This window comes from Gorilla gorilla, chromosome 2 (assembly GCF_029281585.2).
Source record: "Gorilla gorilla gorilla isolate KB3781 chromosome 2, NHGRI_mGorGor1-v2.1_pri, whole genome shotgun sequence".
Lineage (NCBI taxonomy): Eukaryota > Metazoa > Chordata > Mammalia > Primates > Hominidae > Gorilla > Gorilla gorilla.
This window is the reverse complement of record NC_086017.1, coordinates 140,961,349-140,987,708: the sequence shown is the minus strand read 5'-3', so window position 1 is coordinate 140,987,708 and position 26,360 is coordinate 140,961,349. Positions and strand designations below refer to the sequence as shown.

Sequence of the window (26,360 nt, the reverse complement as noted above, 5' to 3'; positions counted from 1 at the left end):
GGTATGATATTTCAAGACATCTTCAAAGGGAATCTAATAGAAAATGTTTCTGAGACAGAGTCTTGCTCTGTCGCCCAGGCTGGAGTGCAGTGGCATGATCTCGGCTCACTGCAAGCTCTGCCTCCCGGGTTCATGCCATTCTCTTGCCTCAGCCTCCCGAGCAGCTGGGACCACAGGTGCCCACCACCACGCCCGGCCAATTTTTTTTGTATTTTTAGTAGAGATGAGGTTTCACCGTTTTAGCCAGGATGGTCTCGATCTACTGATCTCGTGATCCACCCGCCTCGGCCTCCCAAAGTGCTGGGACTACAAGCGTGAGCCACCGTGCCCGGCCCCAGAAAATGTTTTTAAAGTAAGGACATGTTAGGAAAATTAACATCTCGATCATAACCTTGCTAAGAGAGGATAGAGGAGCATATGGAAATGCCATCTCTGAAAAATACCATTACAGAATAGGCAACAACCTTGGGTTAGTTGGATACAAGGAACTGGGCCAAATAGCCTCTTGAAACTACTTTCTGCTCCTCCCTTCTTACCGTCCTTTCTTCCTTTCATGCATTTACTGCAGGTAACGCATGATACGAGTTTTTGTAGGATAAAGAAATGTGGAGCCCAAAACATTGCTAATATAGAAGGAATCAGGCTTAATTTAGCATGTTTCAAAGAGCCGTGTCCAAGTCATCCAAATAAAGACCTTATTTGGCAAGGTCAGCTGCCCTTTAAATCAACCCTCACAAGTTAAGGAATTGTATATGGTACTCAAATTTTTGATCACCAACATCTTTTAACTTCTTACTACTTAACAAATTCCTCTACTTTCATGGTTATTTATATTGACAGTTGCATGGGCTTTGGTAAATAACTACATAAATTACTCAATCTGTTCTTATATAATAAAATATGCTATCTGTATTGTTATTTATTGTGGGATTGCCAAAAGAATCTCATTTAAGGGGCCTAAAATGCCACAGAAAACCCTAAAACTGGCAGCATTGTTGACTAAACATTTTGAAAATAGATTTCTTCACTCCTTGCTTTAAATGTAGACAGTAACTAAAAGAATAATAATTTCTGAAAGAGAGAGACTATTACTTTGTTATTTGTTAATGAGCTATTCCCATTTGGGCAGTTTGTAGGAAAATAGTTAACAAGTCTGTGCAATTTAGAATGGAGAAATTGCTGGATTTTATTACTATTTATTTTTCCATTTCATTAGTAGAAAACATTCTGAGCACTTCTTTAGGCTGAAAGCAGGTTGCCTTGTTAGTGAGGGAAATTAAGTTTCACTTACCACTTGTTTCACACCCCTGTCTCCTTTCCTTTTTTTTTTGGATAGAATCTTTTAGCAATGATTTGGGATTCTAGTTTCTGATATCAATCAGAAACACTGTGTTTAAGACAGTGTGTCTTTCTGTAAGGCACTTCATTATTTCCGCATCAGTATTTCATGAATCCTTCTTACATTCCTAGGAGATAATTTCAGAATACTGTTTCACTATCTCTGCGAGAAAAATGGAGGTACTGGTACTCTTACCATTCAAAAACCAGAAAGGCGGCTGGGCATGGTGGCTCATGCCTGTAATCCCAGCACTTTGGGAGGCTGAGCGGGCGGATCACCTGAGGTCAGGAGTTCGAGACCAGCCTGACCAACATGGTGAAACCCCATGTCTACTAAAAATACAAAGATTAACTGGGCGTGGTGGCAGGCGCCTGTAATCCCAGCTACTCGGGAGGCTGAGGCAGGAGAATTGCTTGAACCTGGGAGGCAGAGGTTGCAATGAGCTGAGACCATGCCATTGCACTCCAGCCTGGGGGACAAGAGCGAGACTTCGTCTCAAAAAAAAAAGAAAAAAAAAAAAGGCACACAACTCGGGTGCTCTGTCAACCTACTTTCCACTTGGAATTAAATTTTAAACAGCTTAAATGTTAGGTTATATTGTGTTCTCTGAACCTTGGTATGAAGGAGTCTTTACTTTTTGTTATAGGTGTTCATCTAAAAGCTTTTTAGCTTTGGAAGTTTACAAAAAATACACTTAGATATGTTCAACCTTCTTTCTGCTTAAGGTTTTTAAGAGTAAAAGATTTGTTTGTTTGTTTTGTTTTGAGACAGGGTCTCTCTGTCGCCCAGGCTGGAGTGCAGTGGCATGATCTTCGCTCACTGCAGCTCCCACCTCCCATACTCGAGTGATCCTCCCACTCCAGCCTCCTGAGTAGCTGGGACCACCTACTCATGCCACCATGCCCAGCTAATTTTTTGTGTGTTTTTTGTAGAGACGGTGTTTCACCGTGTTGCCCAGGCTACTCTCGAATTTCTGAGCTCAAGCAATCTGCCTGCCTTGGCCTCCCAAAGTGCAGGGATCACAGGCATAAGCACACATGCCCAGCCTAAACGTTTTGTATATACATTTTGGTTAGGTAATTTTTTTTTGGAGACTTGGCAGCCTATTATTTGTTTGAATTTGATGCATCTTCTCTGCTCTTCCCGAGATATTATGAAATACGTGTTTTTTGTTTGTTTGTTTGAGACGGAGTGTTGCTCTGTCGCCCAGGCTGGAGTGCAGTGGCGTGATCTCGGCTCACTGCAAGCTCAGCCTCCCGGGTTCATGCCATTCTCCTGCCTCAGCCTCCCGAGTAGCTGGGACTACAGGTGCCTGCCACCACACCCAGCTAATTTTTTGTATTTTTAGTAGAGATGGGGTTTACACCGTGTTAGCCAGGATGGTCTCGATCTCCTGACCTCGTGATCCACCTGCCTCAGCCTCCCAAAGTGCTGGGATTACAGGCGTGAGCCACCGCGCCTGGCCTATGCGTGTTATTTTTTAGGTAAAATTTTAGATCCTATTTGGTGATAATTGGATACTGGTAGTGTATGATACGAGCATAGTTGAGAATAATCATTGCATAGAAACCTGTCTTTTCAAATTCATTTTTTTGTGTTTCTTACCTGAAGAAAAAAGTTACAAACACTACATGATTTTCTCACAATAATATTGACGTTTTATTTGGTTTTTATTTTTAGAGATAGGGTCTCACTCTGTTGCGCAGACTGGAGCATCATGCCTCACTGCAGCGTCAAATTCCTGGACTCAGGCAATCCTGCCACCTCAGTCTCCCAAATAGTTAGGACTCCTGAGTAGTAGTTAGGTAGCACATGCTACCAAACCTAGCTAATTTTCTTATTCTTACTTTTTGTAGAGACAGGGTCTAGCTTTGTTGCCTAGGCCGGTCTTGAACTCCTGGTGTCAAGTGATCCTCCTGTCTTAGCCTCCCAAAGCATTGGGATTACAGGTATGAGCCACTGAACCTGGCCATATTGAGGTTTTAGAGCGAGAAATTACTACTTATTTGAAGAGCTGGGATACTACAGTAGTCTTCCCTTATCCACAGGAGATATGTTCCATGACCCCCAGTGGATGCCTGAAACTGAAGATAGTACTGAACCCTGTATATACAGTCACGTGTCATTTAACAATGGGATAACTTCTGAGAAATGCATTGTTAGGTGATTTCATCATTGTGAGAACATCGTAGAGTGTCCTTACATAAACCTAGATAGCATAACCTACTACACACCTCGGCTATATGGTATAGCCTGTTGCTCCTGGGCTACAAACCTATATAGCATGTTACTGTACTAAATACTGCAGGCAGTTTTAATACAATGGTATGTATTAGTGTATCTAAACATAGCTAAACATAGAAAAGGTACAATAAAAATACAGTATTATAATCTTATGGGACCACTGTCATATATGTGGCTCGTTGTTAACTGAAATGTCATGTGAGTTACGACTGTACTGTGTTTTTTCCTATACACATATCTGTGATAAAGTTTAATTCAGAAATTAGGCATAGTAAGATGTTAACAGTAACAATAAAATAGAACAATTATAACAGTAGGCCAGCACCACTCCTCTTGTGCTTTGTGACCATTATTAAGTAAAATAAGGGTTATTTGAATACAACATTACCATACTGCAACAGTCGATCTGATGACCAAATCGCTTACTCAGTGACTAGCGGGTGGGAGCCAGGGCTGGATATGCTGGACAAAGGGATGATTCACATCCCAGGTAGGATGGCATGAGGTTTTATCATGCTACTCAGAACGGCATGCAGTTTAAAACTTCTGAATGGTTTGTTTCTGGAATTTTCCATTTAAATATTTTTGGATTGCAGTTGACTGTGGGAACAAACTGTAGGTAAGGGAGGACTATTGTAATACAGATTTTATAAGGTTGTTTTGATAAATCAATAGGATAATAAATGTGAACTGCCTAACATAGTGACTGCACATAGTAGGTTCGTTCCAACAAAGGCTTTAAATGTAGCATATGACATAACTTTGCTCACAGGAAATTGAGAGACACTGGAACAGGGGAAAAAAATATACGAATGAGTTCTGCCCTAAACAGTACTAAATTCATTCAGAAGTAATGAACAATTCCAAGAGGACCACATAGACTGGAAAGTTTCATTAAAGGAAACGTTATCCTCACAGTGGTTGTCTGGAAGCAGACCCAAACAGAGGAAGAGTGGCAAAGATGGGAATATTTTTATCTTTGGAACTGCTCTTATGGTTATTTTTCATACCTCTTTACCTGCATTGATTCACTCTGAGCTGTTCCTTTTGTTTTGTGTGTAGATTTTAAAAAATTACTTCATTCCAACAAGAGAGGGCAATTACCTCAGGAGGCCACTTTAATGTGTTTAACTTTGGCACAAGTTGAAGTCACCGTCGGAGTATGCCTCTCTGCACCTGACATTCCTTCCTGAGGCAGGACCCCTCCCTGTGAATAAGAGGAAAGGCTTGGCCAATTATGCTAGACAAAGCCGCACAGCTGCGGAGCCCAGCTGGGAGGAGTTTCCTTCTTCAGCAGGGAGCTGGTACAGCCAGGGGCTTGCTTTTCACCACCACCTTTTTTTCACACTGCCTCACCTTAAAGGATTACCTAAGGTGGAGGTAGAGAAGGGTGCGTTGCTGTCTGCAGTGGACACTCTCTGCTGCCGGGAGGGCTGAAGAGGGGAGGAATTGGTGCAGTTGCCTGTCTCCTACTTGGAGCAGATGCTGTCTGACCCCAGCACACCACTCCTCCTCCCACAGAGACTGGAACATCAGGTCTGTCCTCTGGAGTTTCAGGTAGCACCACAGCGGCATCCTCGCCTACTGGTCTGGTGGAAAGGGAAGGGGTGGTCCTTGTGTCTGGACCCCTCACAGCTGACTCACAGGAAGTGCTAGAAGAGCTTGGCACTGGGCGCAGCGGCTTCAGGATTACTGCCCCACCCGCCCTGCCCTCTCCCACGTAGGTTTTCCAGTATCTCTTGATAGAACAATGAAGGCTTTCCAAGTTTGCTAAGACTCCCGGGGAAATTCTTTGCACTTCTCTGGCAGTCTTCAAAATGTTCTGCCACCGACTTTCCCAAGAAGCTGTTATTTAAAAAACCCTTCGTGGATTGCTTTGTCTGAAGATCCTCTGGGTGATCATGGTTCAGCGCTTTAGCCTCAGGAGGCAGCTATCCAAGGTGGGTTGGTAGTCTTCTATGTTTGTGGAGGGGAAACTCTCACTTGCTTCAGCATGGTTCCTTTTTCTCTGGAACTGTTCTGTCAAGCCTGCCGTCCTCCAGCGCTAAGGAGGGGCTGAGGGAGGAAGCACTGCCTTTTGTTCTTTTATCTGACAGGCACAAAGCTTGAAGGCTGACTGCACTGGCAGCCCCAGATTGTGTTCCCCTAAAACTGCAGCTGTCATCTGAATTTGGGCAAAGTTGTAGTTTGCTCCTGAGATAGAATTTCCAGAAGGGTGTGTGTGAAAGAGATAATTGTGGGTTGAAAGTGTATATTTAATAAGCAATTAATCTGTCAGCTTGTGGACCAAGAGGAGAAAGCCTTCTTCTCTGTGGAATCAGTGCTTTCATACATTTCACTATTAAACTGAGAAAAACTACCACAAAATAGTTCAATGAGCAAGACTTGCATTAAAATGTTAAAATGAGTGGTTGTGTTGAGAAACTTGAATACTTAATGAAGTATATGAAAAGCAGTTACAGAGAGGCTCACAAAGCAGTTTGTAAAAAACAGAGTTCTGATGAAAAGCAGGTTCCATGTGTGCAGCTTTTGGGGAAAAGTTTTTTTTAACCTGAGAAAATCATACTTAAAATAGTAAAAAGGTGAAGCACTCATTTAAGAGGGGATGGTGATTTATGAAATCCACTCTGCCTGTAGCCAGCCCTCCTTGACCCAGTCATTTAGTGCAGAAACTAATATGGAAAGAGGTGTGGTAAGAGTTGAGCTTTATTTCAAAACCCATTGTGTTCTTTAAAACTCCATTTAAAAAATGTAGCAGTTGGTGGCTCAGTTGTGTCACGGTTCATTCCCTGAATACAGAAGCTTAAACAAATAGTAAGTCTGTAGGCATTCTTCACTGCCTTGGCTGTTAATCAGAATTGTTAGATCCTGAAATGTATTGTGATCTTAAGGGAAAACCTTTAGTTCCCTCACAGGTGACCCCAGTGTAGAGTGTGTGCACTGATGCAGAAATGAGCAAAGTGCTTGCTTCCATCCCTGTGTCACATATGCATAGCTTTTCTTGGGACTCCTAAGCCTAAAGGGGTTTTTAGGAGTATTAAAATATATTTAACTTGCTCCCTTCCCCCCGCTCCATGGTGTGTGTGTGTGTGTGTTTGAAGGCCTCCACATTTCTCTTACACAATAAAAAGAATCATTTTTGTTGCTCTTTCAATGTCCTCCAACGCTTGTATTTTCATATATATAGTACATTTAAAAAGCAGATGGGTAGATATCAGGGCAGTGACATTCCTGCACAAGAGTGTCTGATAGTTGAGAGCCAGGTGATAATTTTCTAATTAGAAGGTAACTATATTATGGGTATTTTGCTGCCAATACTTCTCTCCCAATTATTTTTTAAACTTTACCCTCTTCACTCTATACTATGTATATGACTGATTTACAAAAAGTACACTTTTGAAGGAATGGGATGCATCCTCTCTTTAGGTACATTACATAAAAACGCTCAAAGATGTAGCCTTTTTTCATTCCTTTTCCTGGTACCCTTATTGCTCATTTGAATGTGATTTATGGATCCTATAATGGATGATCTAGACCAAATCTAAGGAAATTTGTTGTCTATCAAATTTACTGTTCTATCAGAGTAATGAACTGAAAAAATATTTTTAATTATTTCAGTCTGTAAGGCACTTAAATATGAAGGAGAAACCGAATAGTTATGTTAGTGAGTTTAAAAAACAAAACTCAGCAAATGGATCAGCGTGGCCAACATAGTGAAACCTCATCTCTACTAAAAATATAAAAATAAACCGGGCATGGTGGTGCGTGCCTGTGGTCCCAGCTACTTGGGAGGCTGACGACGCAGGAGAATCGCTTGAACCCAGGAGGCAGAGGCTGCAGTGAGCTGAGATCATGCCACTGCACTCCAGCCTGGGTGACAGAGTGAGACTCCGTCTTTAAAAAAAAAAAAATCAGCAAATGCATCGTGCCTCTATTTGTCTTTTCAGCTAAATCCATAGGTTACCTGAGAGCCAGGGACCTGCCATACTCCAGTTTATGGTATTTCTGGCACATATTGAACACTCAAAATGAAATTGTTTTTTCATAGATATATATATGTGTGTGTGTATATATATATATGTGTATATATATATATATATGTGTATATATATATATATATATATATGCAGTTGAACAGCAATTTCAGATGTTTCCGACTTCAGTAACAAGCATTTTTGCTAATAAGTAATTTTCCACAGGAGTAGAGTTGTCTTAAGATCTGAGTTTTAAAAACAATTTCCTGTTTTAACAAAAAGAAAGTACTGATGTGACCATCTTTAAATTTCTTTAATTTCTCTTGGAAATTTTCTGAAAGAAGATATAAATGTTTGCAGTAATTTTAAGCCTAATACCCACTTTAGATGCTTTTTATATTAAGGTTGATAGTCATGCTTACTTACACTGGATATTTTCCTTAAAATATTCAAATGATTGTTGTAGGCTGGTAGATGTTCACATCTGAGTTAAGAAAAAAGGAAGTAAATTAAGATTTAGGTGAAGTAAAAAACAGTCCATTTTAAGAAAGATGCTCACCTATTCTCTTTGACTGGATCTCAGTTATGTGATTCACAGAAAAGTTCTCAATTTTCCTTGCCATTTTAGATCATTTTCTTCCTTTATAGTTATCTTACATGTGACTTCAAAAATACTTATTAAGGAAACCTTTTTCTTCCTGCCCCATGTCTCCTGCGTGAGCCATCCAAAATAGTCTAGAACCTGTCAATGTGGATATTTCATTTAATTCTTGAGTTAGTATCAGCTTGTTTTTTTATCATTAAAAGAAACTGAGTTTCAGAGAAGTTAAGTCATTTGGACAAGATCAACAGGAAGCCGAGTCAAACGTAGGTCTAACAAGCAAACCCATTCTGTTTCCCCATACCAACTGCCTCCCTAAATTTCTGGCGTGTCTGGCCGGGTGCAGTGGCTCATATCTGTAATCCCAGCACTTTGGGAGGCCAAGGTGGGTAGATCACGAAGTCAGGAGATCGAGACCATCCTGGCTAACACGGTGAAACCCCATCTCTACTAAAAATACAAAAAATTAGCCGGACGTGGTGGCGGGTGCCTGTAGTCCCACCTACTCGGGAGGCTGAGGCAGAATGGCATGAACCTGGGAGGCGGAGCTTGCAGTGAGCCGAGATTGCACCACTGCACTCCAGCCTGGGCGACAGAGCGAGACTCCATCTCAAAAAAAAAGAAGTGGAGAAATGTTGGTCAGAATTTGAATTTTTAATAAAACCTGTTGTTTTTTCAGAAGTAGTTTCCTTTGAATTTCTACCTGATTTCTTTTGGGTTTATGGCCTATGATACATGACTGACTTAATCTTTCTTTGATATCTTTTTAAAAGTAAATAGAGATCTCTTATTTCCATCTTGAGTAGGTTAATTAGGGTTGTTTAAAAGTATTTTGATGACTAAAATGGTAAATTTTATGTATATTTTACTACAGTTTTTAAAAGGTATGTTGAACCCTCTTAATGATAAGCACTAGGTGGGTACAGTGAAGTAGTATAGTATTATATGTAATTAACAGTCCTGAATGCATAGGTAGAGTCAGTACTGGATGCATGTTTTCAAATAATGGAAGGACATACCTTTCCTTCTTATGCTTTTTATGTAATTAATTTTCTCTAAGTTACTCTAGACATTGACAAACTTCATACTTGGAAATGTAATGTTTTGCATTTCTATTTTACTAACAGTTAAATGTAATATCTCCTTGTTAATCATTAACCCACTTCTAGGAGGCTTAAATCAGGTAGCATTCTAATTACTACTATGCATATGTCTATCTGCTTTCTAGAACTTGAATACTCAAATATCCGACATTATAGGAGATCAAACATTTTGGTATTTTACAAAACCAGAATAGGAAGATTGATGATGTTCTTCTGTTACATGAAATAAGACCCCAGTAAGGCCAGGCGCGGTGGCTCACGCCTGTAATCCCAGCACTTTGGGAGGCCGAGGCGGGCGGATCACGAGGTCAGGAGATCGAGACCATCCTGGCTAACACGGTGAAACCCCGTCTCTACTAAAAATACAAAAAAAAAAAAAATTAGCCGGGCGTGGTGGCGGGCGCCTGTAGTCCCAGCTACTGGGGAGGCTGAGGCAGGAGAATGGCATCAACCCGGGAGGCAGAGCTTGCAGTGAGCAGACATCCTGCCACTGCACTCCAGCCTGGGCGACAGAGCAACACTCTGTCTAAAAAAAAAAAAAAAAAAAAAATAAGACCCCAGTAAGATCAATGTCGTGTATTGTTGATGTAGTGGGAATGGATAAGGAATAGAGAATGACCTCCCTATGGGAAATAATAGGCTAAAAATAGAGAAACTAATTTAGAAATATGTATAATTCTGAAATGTTTTCATAATAGTGAAATTTAAATTTTTAAATTTTAAATTTAAAAAATAACAACAGTAATAAATTGTTGACCATGTAGACCTGAGAGAGCAAAATATGCTACCCAGAGAAGGTAGTTAAATGTCCTTGGAAGTGTGCTAGTTTTTTATTTTTTAAGTACACAGCTATCTGCTGGTTTGATTTGAGTATCATTTTAAAAAGAGATGTGACTGTTCTTTAAAATTACTTTAGAATATATGCACATATACTCTTCCCCTTCCTTTTGTGTATATATAGGTAACAGTGACTGCCTTTGTGAGGAGGAGTTGGAGACATAGGTGGATAGGAGGGAGACTTGCTTTTTAAAACTCTTTACCAGGTACATTCACTTCCTTAAATAGTAGCCCTAGTTCAAATGTGTTACAAGTTCATAATGTGAAAGTAAATTTCAGACTTGTTATTCTTCAATGAAAACCATTGCCAATAGTTTTCTTAAAGTTTAGTAGCTGAAAAATAATCTCCTGGGTTGGAACTTTCTCCCAACCATCTGTGTTAATCACAGGTTGAAGATAAACTTTGTAAGTAACACATAAGTTTGTAGTATAGAATCATTAACACTTAAAAAACTTGTTTAAATGCATCTCTTTTTGGATAAATTAAGCATACTGTTCTGAAAGCATATTTTGGGAATCATTGATAAAGGCAGGAACACATTTTACTCATTATGCCAAATTGCTTGTAATAATAATGTGAAATATTCTTTTTTTTTATCATTTTGGCTTACATTAGACTATGAAAAGAAGAATTTGTTCTCTTGGACACTCAGAGGTTAGGGCTTAACCTCTGCATTCATTATATACAAGGAATTGTAACAAAATCCTACTGAAAAATATGTTTAATAAGAAGAAAACAATGGACATGCAACTTCCCTTGTGGTAGCACAGGAAATCTCTCTTAAATTTCAGTCTGTTCCATCATATAGGTTGTAAGAAACAGATCACGTTTCCCTTATTTACTGGAAATTTAGTGTGAGAAGAATCCATCTTAAACCCAAAGGTAGCATGTATAATAAAAAAAATTTCATAGCTTTCCTTTTCACTTAATAAAATTTATTCCAAAGGTTTTTGTCATTGAAATTAAGTAAATCATGGCTATGTGACTTTGGTAAGTCATTTCACCTCTCTGAAGGTTTCTCATGTGAAAAGCATTATCTAATATCCCTTTGTGATATAAAACATATGGTGATTTCTTATGTGCTGCCAGAGTATATTTCCAAGAAAAATGACTTTTGATAGCAAATATCTAAGAAAACACCCAATTTTATACCAGGAGGAATCTAATTTTATATAGCTGTTCTTGGCAAAAGTAAGTGAATTCAAGACTTTAATGAATGGGCTTAGACTTTAGTTTCTAGCCAGGTCTGGATAATTCCGATTTGAGAATAGCAAGAAAACTCATCAAGTTAATCATAAACTCACTTGAGAAGATGTAGATTTCTTCTACCTCATACTATTAGGAGAAAATACAAAATTTTGTGAAAACAGACATTCCTTGAAATGGAAATTTACCTCATACAAAACAGATTTCTCTTCATTTTATGATATATTGGAACAGGAGTACCTTTTGTTAGACAAAGCATGCTGCTATGACTCTTATGGGAAAGTTCATCATAACTGGGGAGATAAGACAGTTAAAATGCTAACGTGAGCTTTTAATTTTTGTGAAATTAATGGTGAATAAATATATATTTAGAAGAGGGAAGGAGCTCTTCCTTTGAACCTGAGGTGGACTTGAAAAGTCCCACAGAGGAAATAGGATTTTAGCTGGACCTAGAGGATTTGGATCAGTGGTTCCCAAGACTCCTTCCCCTGTCACCCCCAGCATATCTCAAGAATATGACTTAGGCTCAAAGTAGAGATCATTTGGGAGGGGTTTTGAAAAGCCCCTCACCAGTCTGGTGCATACTCCTGGAGGAATTCCTTCGTATGCAAATCACTGATAATAGATGAAGGACAGGAGGAAAATATTGCAGAAAGGGAGCAACATCACTAGATAATATTTTGTTGAGAGGGAAAGGCGTGCCATGTTTAGTATCTGTTCTTTTTAAGGAGTTCTGACATGGCTGGGTACGGCGGCTCACACTTGTAATCCCAGCACTTTGGGAGGCCGAGGCAGGTGAATCACTTGAGGCCAGGAATTCGAGACCAGCCTGGCCAATGTGGCAAAACCCCATCTCTACTAAAAATACAAAAATTAGCCAGGCATGGTGGCACACACCTGTAATGTAATCCCAGCTGTTCAGGTGGTTGTGGCACGAGAATCACTTGAACCTAGAAGGCGAAGATTGCAGTGAGCCAACATCGCGCCACTATACTCCATCCTAGGTGACAAAGCAAGACTCTGTCTTAAAAAAAAAAAAAAAAAAAAAAAAAAAGAGTGAGGGTAAGTTCTAACATGAACGTCCTTTCAAAATCTAATCTTCTAAGAGTAAATTTACATTTTCTCTGGGATATTTAAGGTAATGGGGTTGCTAAACTAAATGTCTTAACTTCTGTGGAGGGAATAGAGGGGTAAATCTAGGAAACTCTCTTCTAAGTAATATATGTAGGTTGCCTAATATTATCAATTAATATATGGAACTGTAGCTGGAAAGCCTTAATAAACTTGTCTGACATTCTTTCACTGTCTTCTAATTATTTGAAGATCATAGATCTACATGGTATAAACAACACCTGAGTGTAACTACTCCTGTGTGTGTGTATGTGTGTGTGTGTGTGTTTGTGTGTGTGTGTGTGTGTGTGTGTGCGTGTATTGAGACTTAGGAAACTAGACATAAAGGCTGATCTCAATCAACAGATTCTCTTTGGGCACCATTGGAATCTGACCCAGTCTATTCAGTATCTAGTGGTGAATGGTTACTTGAGTTTGAGCCTTATGAAATGCTATTGATCACTGTATTTAGATAACACCCAACCTTTGGGACTTCAAGAAATTTTAAAGCATACAATGTAAATTCTATGTATATTCTAACTTGGAGAAAACTTGGAACATGGTAATTGGGGGTCATGAGTTAGGTGTAAAGATGAACATTTACTTTGTTTATTACTGTTTTTCACTGACACTACTCTAGCTACATCCAATTTCTTGCTGTATTTCAGACATACCACAGCTCTGCTGCACGTCCTTTGCATGAACATCCTTGTTCATCTTGAAGCCCCAATGGTTGGGTGTTATCTAAATACAGTTATCAACTCGTTCTCTCCTCTACCTGGAAAACTTTTCCTCCAAATATTTGTATTGGATTACTTTCCCACTTTCTTGAGGTCCCAGCTGAAATGTCACCTTTTCTGGAGGCTTACACTGACTGTTTTGTTTTTTTTAAAAGAGATGAGGGTCTTGCTCTGTCACCCAGGCTGGAGTGCAGTGGTGTGATCAGAGCTTACTGCAGCCTCAAACTCCTGGGCTGAAGGGGATCACTAAAGGCTCAGGTGATCTCCCTCAGCCTCCCAAGTAGCTGGGACTACAGGCATGCACCACCATGCCTGGCTAATTTTGAAATTTTCTGTAGAGATAGGATCTCACTATGTTGCCCAGGATGGTCTCAAACTCACGGCCTCAGATTCCTACCTCATCCTCCCCAAGTGCTGGGATTACAAGTGCGAACCACCGTGTCTAGCTGACTGTCCTTTTTTATTATGAAATAGCAAAACCACTCCCTCCACACACTCTTCTCCCCACCCCCCACCATGTATTTATCATTATCTTACATACTATATATTTTTATAATTTTTTTTTTTTTGAGACGGAGTCTCGCTCTGTCACACAGGCTGGAGTGTAGTGGCGCAATCTTGGCTCACTGCAAGCTCCGTCTCCCAGGTTCAAGCCATTCTCCTGCCTCAGCCTCCCAAGTAGCTGGAACTACAGGCGCCCGCCACTGCACCGGGCTAATTTTTTGTATTTTTAGTAGAGACGGGGTTTCACTGTGGTCTCGATTTCCTGACCTCGTGATCCGCCCGCCTTGGCCTCCCAAAGTGCTGGGATTACAGGCGTGAGCCACCATGCCCAGCATATTACTTTTTTTTTGCCTGTAACTTACCCCGATATAAACCTTATGACAAGGACTTTTTTCTGTTTTAATTCACTTCTATATCCAGGAACATAGAATAATGTCTGGTACTTGGTAGCTGCTAAAAAAAAAGTTTCATGAATGAATTTGAGTATAAGGAATAATCAAAACTTTGCTTGTCTTCTTGTCTTCTTTTTCCCATCCCTTCCCGTACTACCACTGCCATCTTCACCCCAGGCTACGTCTAATCCAGTTTTCATTCTACTGCAGAGTGATACCATGTTTGATAAGGCTTGACACATTGAAGATACCAAATATTTGTTGGATCTTCAGAAAGATATGCAAATATTGTAGTCTCTGCCAATATTCTTTCCGAGCTATCAGACAAGTCTGAATATCAGAAATGGCAATAAATTATCAGCCTACTTCTTGAATAATAGGTATCCACATTTCTAACTTCATCTTTTTGGTGTGACGAAAAGATTTCAAGGTAGAGGAGTTCTTCTATTCTAATTTTAGACAGACCATTTAATTTCTCTGTGCTTCAGTTCCTGAATTTTACAATGGCATAATGATTATTTACCCTCCTACCTCATAGAAGCAAATGAAACAATGGATGTGAATATGCTTGGAATGGTATTTAAAATTCCTAAGTATAAAGTAATATTCCGGACCACATTTTGCAACTATCAAATACTTAAAACAGGCCCTGAAGGCAACTTTCAGTCCTTTTTTTTTTTCTATTTTGGTGCTTGTTGGAAAATAGATCTCCCTACTTTATTGATGAAGGTCTTTGTCAGGAGGTGATAATCTACCACATTTAATAAGGGGTATATCGTGGAAAAAAAAATGATCACAAAATAAATGCTAGAGCTGTACTGACTATTGGAAAGTTTTCTGTGTTCTAACTACGTGTTTCCTTGACCTTGAGATTTAGGAAATTGTGTCTCTATGGATTTTTATCATTTAGACTCCTGCATAAACATCAGTATTTAGAAATACCCTAATGAGATTTCCCGTTTCTATTCAATGAGCAAGTACATTTAGATATTTAGATATATAGAGACTAATAAGGATCTGATACCTTTCTGAATCTAGCTAAAGAGAGTAAAAGGAATCTTATGTCATTCATCTGAAGAGAGTAGTGACACAATACTTGAGCTGTCCCTGGGTCTGACATACCTAACCCAACTGTTATAGTAACAATAAAAACATATATCTGTTTGGCTTTGTAAAGTTTTGAATTTATATTTTGTGACTTCAGGAATCACGTTGCCTGTTATTCAAATTAAGTCAAAAGGCTACTGTAAAATAGCTTTTCTTAAGGGATGCAGTCTATATGAAAGTCTCCATTCTGGTTTCTAAATTCGCTGAGTGTTTAAACAATATTTCATCTTCTGCCATTAAAGTTGTCAGAAATAGTACTTTTGCTGATAAATGGAAGATTCTATTAGCTTCCAAATATTTTCTGTGTCTATCTCCAAATAAAAGAAAAAAGGAAATAACACACCGCAGTTCATATGGTAATCAAATGGTACTCAGCAACCACCTGAAAAGTCATAGAAAAGATGATGGCACACATTCCCAGGAGATGCCCCTCTCTCTTTCCTCCAACCCCTTCTACTCCAGTAAAAGTAGTTCCCTGTAAGAGTCAAAAAAGGAGTAAGCATTGAGAAAGATTGTTCTATCTGTTAGTACCATTCTAATTCTATAGCTTTGAAGACCGTAAAATATATATTAATATCACTTTGGTTCTGTTGTTGGTCATTTCACCCATACTACTCTCCCAAATATACTTTTGCCAAGGTGTTCAGTATTTCCCTATTGCTAAATCCAGTTTTCAATTCTTAGTTCTCATCTTAGTTTTCAGCAACCTTTTACATCTTGATCTTTCCCTCCTCAGTGAAACACTTTATTCACTTGCCTTCCAGGATACTATACACCTCACTATCACTAGTCACTCAATCTCAGTCTCCTTTCCTGGTTCCTCATTATCATCCTGTCCTTTGAATTAATATTGCTGTGGCCTAGGCTCAGTTCAATTTACGGCTTTCTTGGTGATTTTATCCAGTCTGTTGGTGTTAAATACCACCTATATGTGAAAATTCTCAAATGTATATTTCCAGCCGTGATCATTCCCTTGTACTCTGGACCTACAGAACTCAGCTGCCTGTTTGACATCTCCATTAGAATGTCTGACAGACATTTCAAACTCAAAGTATCCAAAACTAAGCTTTTGGTATCATTTCTCCTCACTGGTTCTCTTGGTCTTCCCCATCTCAGTTAATGGCACCTTGATCCTTCAACTCCGAGATCTTTGAGTTATCTGCGATGCCTCTTTCTTATTCCCAGTATATCAGCAAATTCTCTTGGCTCCACTTTTTAAATATACCTAAAATTTGGGTATTAACTACTCATCTCTGCTACCATCTTTTTTCTTCTGTTTTATTGTATTAACCTCCTAGCTGGTCTCCCAGCATCCGTTCTTGCTTAACACGCTTTATTAGCCAAAGTGATACTAATAAAACTTAAGCCAAATGACGTTATTTCCGGGATCAAAACCCTCCAGTGCCTTCCTTTCTCACTCACTCTTACATGGTATTTAGGGCCCCACATAGTCTGCTCTCCATTAACTCTTTGACATCATATTCTATTTTCTCTTTACTCATTTTATTCTAGCCACACTGGCCCCCTTGCTGTTCTTTGCTAGCTTCCTTAAGTAGCTTAAATTCTAGTTGGGAAGACAAAGCATGAAAGAAGATAAAACTAAGTTGTATTTAATTGTGTCTAAATGTAGGCTATATACAACCGTTCTGAGAGCTGAAAGAGGGGGAAGGTAACCTAAGAAAGCTTGAAGGAGATGAGGTTTGAAAGGCAGATAGGCAGAGAGCCAGTGCTAGAAGAGGAAAAAAAGAATGTCGAGTACTATTTGCTTTATTTTCTGCAGTATTCCTAGAACCTAGAAATGTCTCCACATAGTTCATTTATTGAGTGAATTAATGTGGTAATGAAAGCATAGTACCCTACATGATCAGTGAAAACAACTTGACCAACAGAGTATTTGTCGGCAAAGAAAATGAATGAAGGTGTTTGATGGAGCCAAATCTGGAGAGTTTGGATGCCAGGAGAAAGATTTTAGACTGGTTTAGATAAGTGTTAGAAAACTAGCCCATGTTCTTTAATAGAAGAAAACCCATGGTGTAAATAGTGTGGTAAGAGGTTTTGCCTAAGATTACAGAGCCATCCAATAGAACTTTCTGTGAGGATGAAACTGTATCTGTATCTGTGATGGCCAGTGTAATAGTCACTAGCCTCACTCATGTGACTTGAAATGCAGCTTATGTGGTGGAGGAACTAAATTTTTAATTTTGCTTAATTTTAATTTTAATTTAACTAGCAACCTGTAGTTAGTGGCTATCATACTGGACAATGCAAGAGAATACTGAATGTTATGGAAAGTGAAGGGATTAGGTTTGAGAGAACAGGTAGTAGGCTTTTAGAGTAAACAATCCATGAATGATGAAATTTAAAAGAGGAAGATACTAGTTATTTAGAAGCAGGGATTAATAGAATTTAATGAAAATAAGATGTAGGAAGGACATGAAGGAAGACTCAGGGTTTTCATTTTAAGCCAAGACTCTGGGTATTGAGGAATCTAAGGAAATAGGAGATTTGGGGCAAGCTGAGGAGTGATTTGTTGGATTGGGTGTAAATTCAAGTTTGGGTATATTATGTTTTTTGATGAAGGTAGAATGGCTAAGTAAAAAGATTTTGTATTTGGAAGTAGAGAATTTAGAGTTAGGTAATGGTGATATTAACTTAGAGGTAATAGTCGAAAAACGGATGGAAGGGCTTTAAGCAAATAATAGAGGGGTGGAGGGGTGGAGGTGGTGCTTAGTGTCAAATGCCAAAGAGAAATTAGAGATGAAGATGAATTTGGTTATACAACTATAGGTTCAGTAGAGGAAGAGGCCCTGGAGATCATCATCTAACCTGTTCACTTTACAAATAAGGAAAGTGATGTGCAAAGATGTGAAATGGTATGCTTAAATATACAAATCTTATAATTATCAAATTGAGGGCTTGAACCTAAATTCCCTGCAGACCCCTTCAGTTTACTGCTTTTCTCATTATGTTGGTAAAGTAGTAAAATTTGAGAAATATAATTTTAGTTTAGTAGGATGGACGTTAGATGACAGGGTGATAAGGTAAAAAGATGTGGAAATGGAGTTAGTATGGGCAGCTTCTTTGAGAAGTTTAACAGTGAAAAAAGGGGATCAGAATGGCTTGTAATGGGATGAGGCAGTAAAGTCAAATGAAAGTTTTTTCAGTATCAGAAATATGATTGAATAAACTCTGCTGGCATGGCAGCTAAGGATTAAAGTGACAAAGTGGTGTTATCTGTCTCTTGTACTGCTGCCTAGGAAGATGAAGTAATTGATAACTCAAGATTGAAGAATATAGCAGTAGTGAAGCCAGAAATAGTCTTTAGACCTGTTGAAACTATTCAGTGACCAAACCTCCTTATTGTGTATATACTGAAAAAGAGTAATGCTTTACTGCACATTGTTCCATTTTCGTTTAGGATGTAGATGTTGGCGTGATTGGCAGTTTACTTGGAAAGATATGACTTCATAATATTTCCTTTTCTTGAGGCCTCTTGATCTGCTAAGGTCTAAAAAGAATTCAAAGAGGTAAATCTTTAGCATAAAGACTCTCAGTATGTTTTTAAAACAACTTTTAATTATATAACTACTGCTTTGAGGATATTTACCCATAATATCAAAGGACTAACTAACACATAAATGTATCACGCATACTTATTTGCATCTCTAAAATATGATGTCATATTGGAAAGAATTTTTAGTGAAATAGTAAATACAGATGATGAGAATGCCACCTGGAGAAAGAGATAATGTGATTGTTAAGAACTCGAGGATTGTTTTATTATATGGCTGTTATTAGAAAAAATGATCTTAAGAAATTACCTTGGCTTTAGCCTGTGTGGAAAATTAAGTATTAAAATATAAGAGATATTTGAATTTTGCAATGCTGACTGGAAGTAAAATCTAAGAAGAAAATTTAACTTTCCTTGGAAGTTACATTTTAGTGTTTAATTTCTGCTACCAATTCATTTCTGAAAGCACATGACCATTCTTAGCTGATTTGCTGCTGCTAGGAAGTCTCTGTATACTGTATTATGATAGAGAATGTTGTGCTGTAATTCATGGAATTCTGAATGAATTGCCAAATCAAGATACGGTTGTTTGATGTGAGGTTCTGGGAAGAAAAAAAGATCCACAAAAAAAAACAAACTACAAAACAAAACCCCTGTTAGGGTGCAGTTAGGTTACTCCATCTGTATTAGTCTGTTCTCATGCTACTATAAAGAACTGCCCGAGACTGGATAATTTATAAAGGAAAAAGGTTTAATTGACTCACAGATCCACAGGGCTGGGAGGCCTCAGGAAACTTACAATCACGGCAGAAGGGGCAGTAAACACATCCTTCTTCACATGATGGCAGGAAGGAGAAGTGCTGAGCAAAAGGGGGAAAAGCCTCATATAAAACCATCAGATTTTGTGAGAACTCACTATCATGAGAACAGCATGGGGAGACTGCCCCCCCCACCATGATCTAATCACCTTCCATGAGGTCCCTCCCCTAACATGTGGGGATTACAATTTGGATGACAATTCAAGATGAGATTGGATTGGGGACACACAGCCAGACCATATCACCATTCTTTCTTCCTTTAAAGGGAGTACATTGCCTTGAGAAAATAGTACACTTTTTGTAATTATTCTGGACTATAGGAATTATGAAATTCAACCTGTGCTGAAAGCAGAAAAGGGAAAAGTATCATTACCCTTATTTCATCAGTGATGGAACAAAGGCACCAGTGAAATTGCACAGTGATAAAATAATAACTAGAATTCCTGTCTTTTCTAATTTCATGCTCTTTTGACCTTAATGTTGAAAAGAAATACTGCTGTATGCCTAAATTGTTTTTTATTGCAGACCCTTGTCTATTAATATACTCTACTAAATGGATTATGAATATTTAGAATCCTAAATACTGTATTTTGCATTTAGAACATTTCAGCTTAGAAAAATATGTCTTGTTTAAGTTTTGCTTGCTAAGCATGTATGACTGGCAGAAGGTCTTTAGCCCTACTGCCCACGTGGTCTGGACAAAAGAACTAGCAGTCTGTTAGAGAAGAACAAAAGAGAAGCAAGGAAAATAATTTTCCTTTGGCCGGAAGATATCACTGGATCCTTGATCACTAGAGTTTAGGCAACAACCGAAGCAGAGGGAAATCAATAGAAAGTAGTGTGTGCTTGTAGGAAGGAGGCATTTTGGTTGGGGGTTGGATTGCATGGCATGCAAGATAAGGGTTCCCATTGGCCAGTGGCATTTCACCCTCATGTTCCCCAGTGGAATTTAAGTGAGAAATATTCTGGCATTTTTCGTTTGTTTGTTTAATATTTCTGAGGAATCTGTTTATTCTGCACAGATTGCTTTTGTTCTTTATTTTAAAACAGGCAAACCTCTTGACTCTGGGCATAACCAAAGGGTATAATTAATAAAATAAAAGCACACAAAAGAGAACTAATTGGGCTGTGATACTGTACTTCTAATCTGTCTAGTTTTAGAAAAGTCAAGAGGTCTTGGTCTAGAATAAGATAGGCCTAAGGATTTTGTGTTTTGAGGGGTGGGCAAATATGTTGTCTTTCTCTGGGATTGGGAGTCAGATTACCTTGCACTGAAGTGAGTCTGGTGATCTACTTTTAAGTCATTTAAATGCTTTTGTGCCTTTGCTGAAATCAAACTGGAATCTTGGAAGAGACCTTGAGATGTTAACCTCTAAGTAGTTTTCCCCATAAACAATCCCATTCTTTTGTGAATTTAGTATTCTCCAGAATAGATACGGATTTTCAAATCAGATTATTCCACTAGGATGATTACTCTAAATTGCTCTAGTATGCTTGTATTTTTATACTGTTTTTTGGATCAGTCAAAGGAAGATTTTCTTTATAGTAGTGGCTGTAATTTATTGACGGCCTATCGTATTGCAGATATTGTATTTAGCACTTTATAAACAAGATCTTGTTTAATCCTCCCAGCACTTGTGATACTTAAGATTCAGATTGAGACTTCTCTCCAAATCACACTTAGAGAAGATTATACCACTCTTTGAACAGTTATTAGATAGTGTTTGGCCTATTTTATTGATTAATTTGATAGCCCAACTCCTGGCATAGTTCCTGGTACATGGCAAACAATACGTTCGTTGAATGTATACCTGACTCGATTGACCACATGCTTTTCCTTAATGCCAAGCTGCCTTTTTAATGAAGAATACTCAGGTTGGGTACAGTAGCTTATGCCTATAGTCCCAACATTTTTGGAGGCTGAGGTGAGAGGATTGCTTGAGGCCAGGAGTTTGAGACCAGCCTGGGCAATATAGTGAGAACCCATCTCTACAAAAAAATATAAATAAAAATTAGCTAGGCGTGGTGACTACTGCACCTGTAGTCCCAGCTACTTGGGAGACTGAGGCAGTAGCATCCCTTGAGCCTTAAAGGTTGAGGCCACAGTGACCTGTGATCACACTACCATACTCCAACCTGGGTGATAGAGCGAGACCCTGCCTCCAAAAATAAATAAGTAATAAAGGAATATTCTTGTATACCATCTAGCACTTTGGGAAACTTTTCTGATTTTCCTTTTTTTCTCTGGCCCTTCCTATTTGGGTGCCCCTCTTCTGCTCATCTTTTGAATGTTCACATTCCTCTGGGCTTTGTCTTAGGCCCTCTTTTATTCTGTCTATATACTTCCCATGGGTAATACCTATTTTCTTTGGCATTATTTGTCTTTACATGTGGAAGATGCCCAAATCAATATCTCCAGTTAAGATCTTCCTTCTGAGCTGAGCTTTAGTTTCATACATTTTATTCACTTATTTATTTAATTCAGCAAACATTTATTGAAAACCAACTCTATGCTATTTACATAAAGTGTAGCAGTGAAAAAGATAAACAAGATTTCTCTTCTCATAGAACTTACATTGTAGGGAATAAATAAGTTTACAAATTCTGGTAAGTCCTAGAAAGACAAATCAAGGTAATGTGATAGAAAGTGGTTAGAGAAAGATTCTGTGACGAGGTGATATTTGAGATGAGATCTAAAGGCAAAGAGCAAGACTGTGTGTCTTGGGAGAGAGGGGGAGTAAAAGGGAAGTGGGGCAGTTCCTTAGTGCAAAGGCCCTAACAACGGGAAAACTTGACCAGTGTAGATGAGGCTTAATGTGCGAGTAATTGATAAAGATGAAGGGTATGTGTCATCCAGGGATTTCTTTGGCTATGATAAGGAGTTTGATTTCATTCTGAAATTCAATAGGAAACCTTTAATGGGTTTAAATAGGGAATCTGATGATCTGATTTATATTTTTAAAAGATCTGTCTGGCTACAGTATGGAGCACATGGAGGGAGATAATGATGCCTTGCATTAGGGTGGTAACAGTATTCCTGAGATGAAGAGAGGTGGATAGATTTCGGCTATATTTTAAAGGTAGATTTGATAGGATTTGGTAATGGATTGAATGTGGGAAATGAGGAAAAGAACCAGTTGACTACTTGACAGCTCTTCTTAGATATTTCATGTTTATCCAATATTTAACGTGGTTGAACCTGCTCACCTTTCCCTCCCCTTTCTTTTCCCAACCCCAGTTCTTTTCCAGTGTTTATCTTATTAAATGTTACCCACGATGTGTACCCAGTGGCTTAAGACAGAATCCTGGCTATTATGTTTAATTTCTTTTTCTTTTTTTTTCGAGACAGGGTCTTGCCCTGTCACCCAGGCTGGAGTGCAGTGGCATGATCATAGCTCACTGCAGCCTTGAACTCTTGGGCTTAGACAGTCCTCCCACCTCAGGCTCCTCCCAAGTAGCTGAAACTGCAGGCATGTACCACCACACCTGGCTAATTAAAACATTTTTGTTGTTGTTGTTAAGATGTGGTGGTGGGGTTGTCATGCTTTGTTGCCCAGGCAGGTCTCGAACTTGCGGGCTCAAGTGATCCTCCTGCCTCAGCCTCCCAAAGTGCTGGAATTACAAATGTGAGCCACCACACCCAGCCTTCAATTTCTTATCTGCATACCCCCCTACCAAGCCAGCAAATGTCATTGATTCTACTTTCTAAATATTCTCAAGTAGCAGGTATTGCTCAGTGAGTACACTTGTCTCTGTCCCCAGCATAGTACCTGGATCCCTGCAGCAGTCTTCTAGTGGTCTCCTTGCCTTCTATATTATCCCCCCTGTCTAATTCATTCTGGATGCTGCAGACAGGTTTAATTATGGCATTTTTCTGCTGAAAATTCTTCATTACCTCCCTTAGGATAAAGTTCAAACTTCCTAACATGATCTGTAGAGATTCTTTATGACCTGGCCTCTGCTCTTCAGCCTCACATTTTACCATTCACACCCTTGCTCCCCACAGCCACACAAAACTACTATTTATTTCTTAGTAGTCTAGCTGTTTTACACTCGTTCCCTTTTCCTAGTCTTCCCATTGCCTATTCTCATTTCCATTTCCCCACAAAACAAGCACACATTAAAAAAGAAACTCCTAAGGTCCCTTGGGTCTTAGCCTAGGTGTCATTTCTCCAAAGAGGTTTCTGATCTGCCAGCTCTAGGTTAATTGCCCCTCTTTTGTATTCTCTTAGTACCCTGTATTAGTTCCGACCACGATACTGTCTCACTATTTTGAATTGTGTCTGTTTTCCACTAGACTGAAAGCTTCATGAGGGCAGGGACAGTATCTTCCATGTTCACCATTTTATTTCCAGCTTCTAGATTCTTAACATACATTTATTGAAGGTGAGCTGTGGGAAGAAAGGTAGTATATTAATAGAATATTCATAGCATTTTTTTAGGTATGATAATTTATACAGCCTATTGATACTTTTCTAGAAAGAATATTAAACATATTTAGTTCATAAGGAAACTGATACCTCTGTACTATATAATAAACTGGTCAGTGCCCTAAATATTATTCTCAGAAGTGGCCCATAAGTCTTTTCCACATGACCCAGCAGTGTATATGTAATCACAAAAGCCAAGAAACAAAGGTGTTTCAGCTTGATATCTTTCCTCCTCCAGACCTAGAATTGGCTACATTTCTCCAAGGAGCCCTGGTTTCTTTCAGTGGAAAATAATATTTAGAGACCATTTAAAGCATGAGGTATGCTCATTACTATTATGTTGTGCCAATATGACAACTGAAAACAGTTAATTTTTTTTTGTATTTCATTTGTCTTTAAGGTATACAATATAATAATTTTTTTAATTTTAGTTTTTTTAGAGATAGTGTATCTCTATTGCCCAGGCTGGAGTGCAGTAGCACAATCATGGCTCACTGCCACCTCCAACTCCTGAGCTCAAGTGATCTCCCACCTCAGCCTTCCAAGTAGGTGGGACTACAGGCAAGTGTTACCATGCCTGGCTAATTTTAAATTTTTGGTAGAGACAGGGTCTCACTATATTGCCCTGGCTGGTCTCAAACTCCTGGGCTGAAGTGATTCTCCCATCCCAGACTCCCAAAGTGCTGGGATTACAGACATGAGCCACCTCGCCCAGCCAGTAAAAATATTTTTTAAAGTCACTTGAAATAATTCTGTCTGTGTTGTTAATTTGTGAACTTGATATTGTTGGGCTTATTTGTTCTCTTTCACTTTTTGCATTTAGGGATTTTTTTTCCATTTTGATTAAATTTGGCTTTATAAATCACATAGAGCATTTACATGGCTTCAAATTCAAATCTACAAAACAAAGTACGTTCAGAGAAGTCTAGCTCTTTCCTTGTCCTTCTGGTTTATTTTCTGAATTGACAGCTTTTTTTTCCCCTAGCTTTGCTTTCCATTAAAAAAAAGTACAAACAAATGTGTAAATATATTTATCCTCTACCCCCCTTCGCCTTCCCACACAAACACTCACACACGTGCAAGAATTTTTGAAGAAAAATGGCACTATACTTTTATAGTACACTTGTTTCTTTTTAGCTTGATATATTCTGGAGATCTCACTTTAGCAACATAGAGAAGTAATCCTTATTCCTTTTTAAAGTTGCATGGTATTCCATTGTGGGATTAGACGATAGTTTATTCAACCAGACCCCTCTTTTTGGACATTTGTGTTGTTTCTGGGCTTTTATGTTTACAAATACTATTACAGTGAATAGGCTTGTTTATATACATTTTTATAGTCTTTGCCAGTATGTCTTTGGGTTAAGTTGCTAGAGTGAGGGTAACTTTGCTGGATTCTAAGATATTTCCATCGAAAGAGGTTATACTATTTTGCATTCCTACCAACAGTTTCTGAGAGTGTTATTTTCTCACTATTTTACCAACAGAGTAGGTTGTAACTTTCACATTTTTGTCAATCGGTTAGGTGAGAAGTGGTATCTCAGTGTAATTTTAATTTGTATCTCTCTTATTGTGAGCAATGTCTAGTATCTTTTCATATGTTTAAAGGCCGTTTATTTTTTTTTCTGTGAATCAGTTGTTTTTTTTTTTTTTTTTTTTGAGGCGGAGTCTTGCTCTGTCACCCAGGCTGGAGTGCAGTGGCACGATCTCAGCTCACTGCAAGCTCTGCCTCCTGGGTTCACCCCATTCTCCTGCCTCAGCCTCCTGAGTAGCTGGGACTACAGGCGCCCGCCACCACACCCAGCTAATTTTTTTGTATTTTTTTTTTTTAGTAGAGATGGGGTTTCACCGTGTTAGCCAAGATGGTCTTGATCTCCTGACCTTGTGATCTGCCTGCCTCAGCTTCCCAAAGTGCTGGGATTACAGGCGTGAGCCACCATGCCTGGCATGAATCAGTTGTTTTAATCTCTGTAGCATTATGGATCTTTTTCTTTGTATAGAAAAATATATAAAGAAAAATAATTTTCTTTTCTTTTTTTTTGAGACACACTCTTCACTCTATCGCCCAGACTGGAGGGCAGTGGCACGACCTCAACTCACTTCAGCCTCCTGGCTTTAAGCAATCCTCCCACCTCAGCCTGGGACCACAGGCATCCACTACCATGCCCAGTTAACTTTGTTTATTTTTTGTAGAGAAGAGGTCTCTATGTTGCCCAGGATGATCTCAAACTCCTGGGCTTAAGCTATCCTCCCACATTGGCCTTCCAAAGTGGTGGGATTACAGGTGTGGACCGCCACACCTGGCCAAAGTTTTTTATTTTAGTAAATTGCAAATATCTTTTGCATTAACATTTTTGTTTTGTCTTCTCGTCCTCCACACTTGAGGAGTTCTTCTATTTTGTAATTAAAATGTCTTGTATATCTGTACTTTCTTACCTGTTTC

At 38.9% G+C, this 26,360-nt stretch overlaps 1 protein-coding gene across 12 annotated transcripts in view; it reads left to right on the top strand.

Annotated features, from left to right (window-relative positions):
* The window catches only part of TMCC1 (transmembrane and coiled-coil domain family 1), a 243,445-nt gene that overhangs the window by 93,891 nt on the left and 123,194 nt on the right, over nucleotides 1–26,360 (top strand). The window contains exon 1 of one of the 12 annotated variants that reach the window (XM_055381561.2): nucleotides 2,861–5,523. The exons of the other annotated variants lie outside the window; for them this stretch is intronic. Coding sequence (XP_055237536.1) covers nucleotides 5,485–5,523 — 39 coding nt within the window. The 5' untranslated portion in view covers nucleotides 2,861–5,484. Of the gene's footprint in view, nucleotides 1–2,860; nucleotides 5,524–26,360 lie in introns of those variants that run through there. 12 annotated transcript variants of the gene reach the window in all.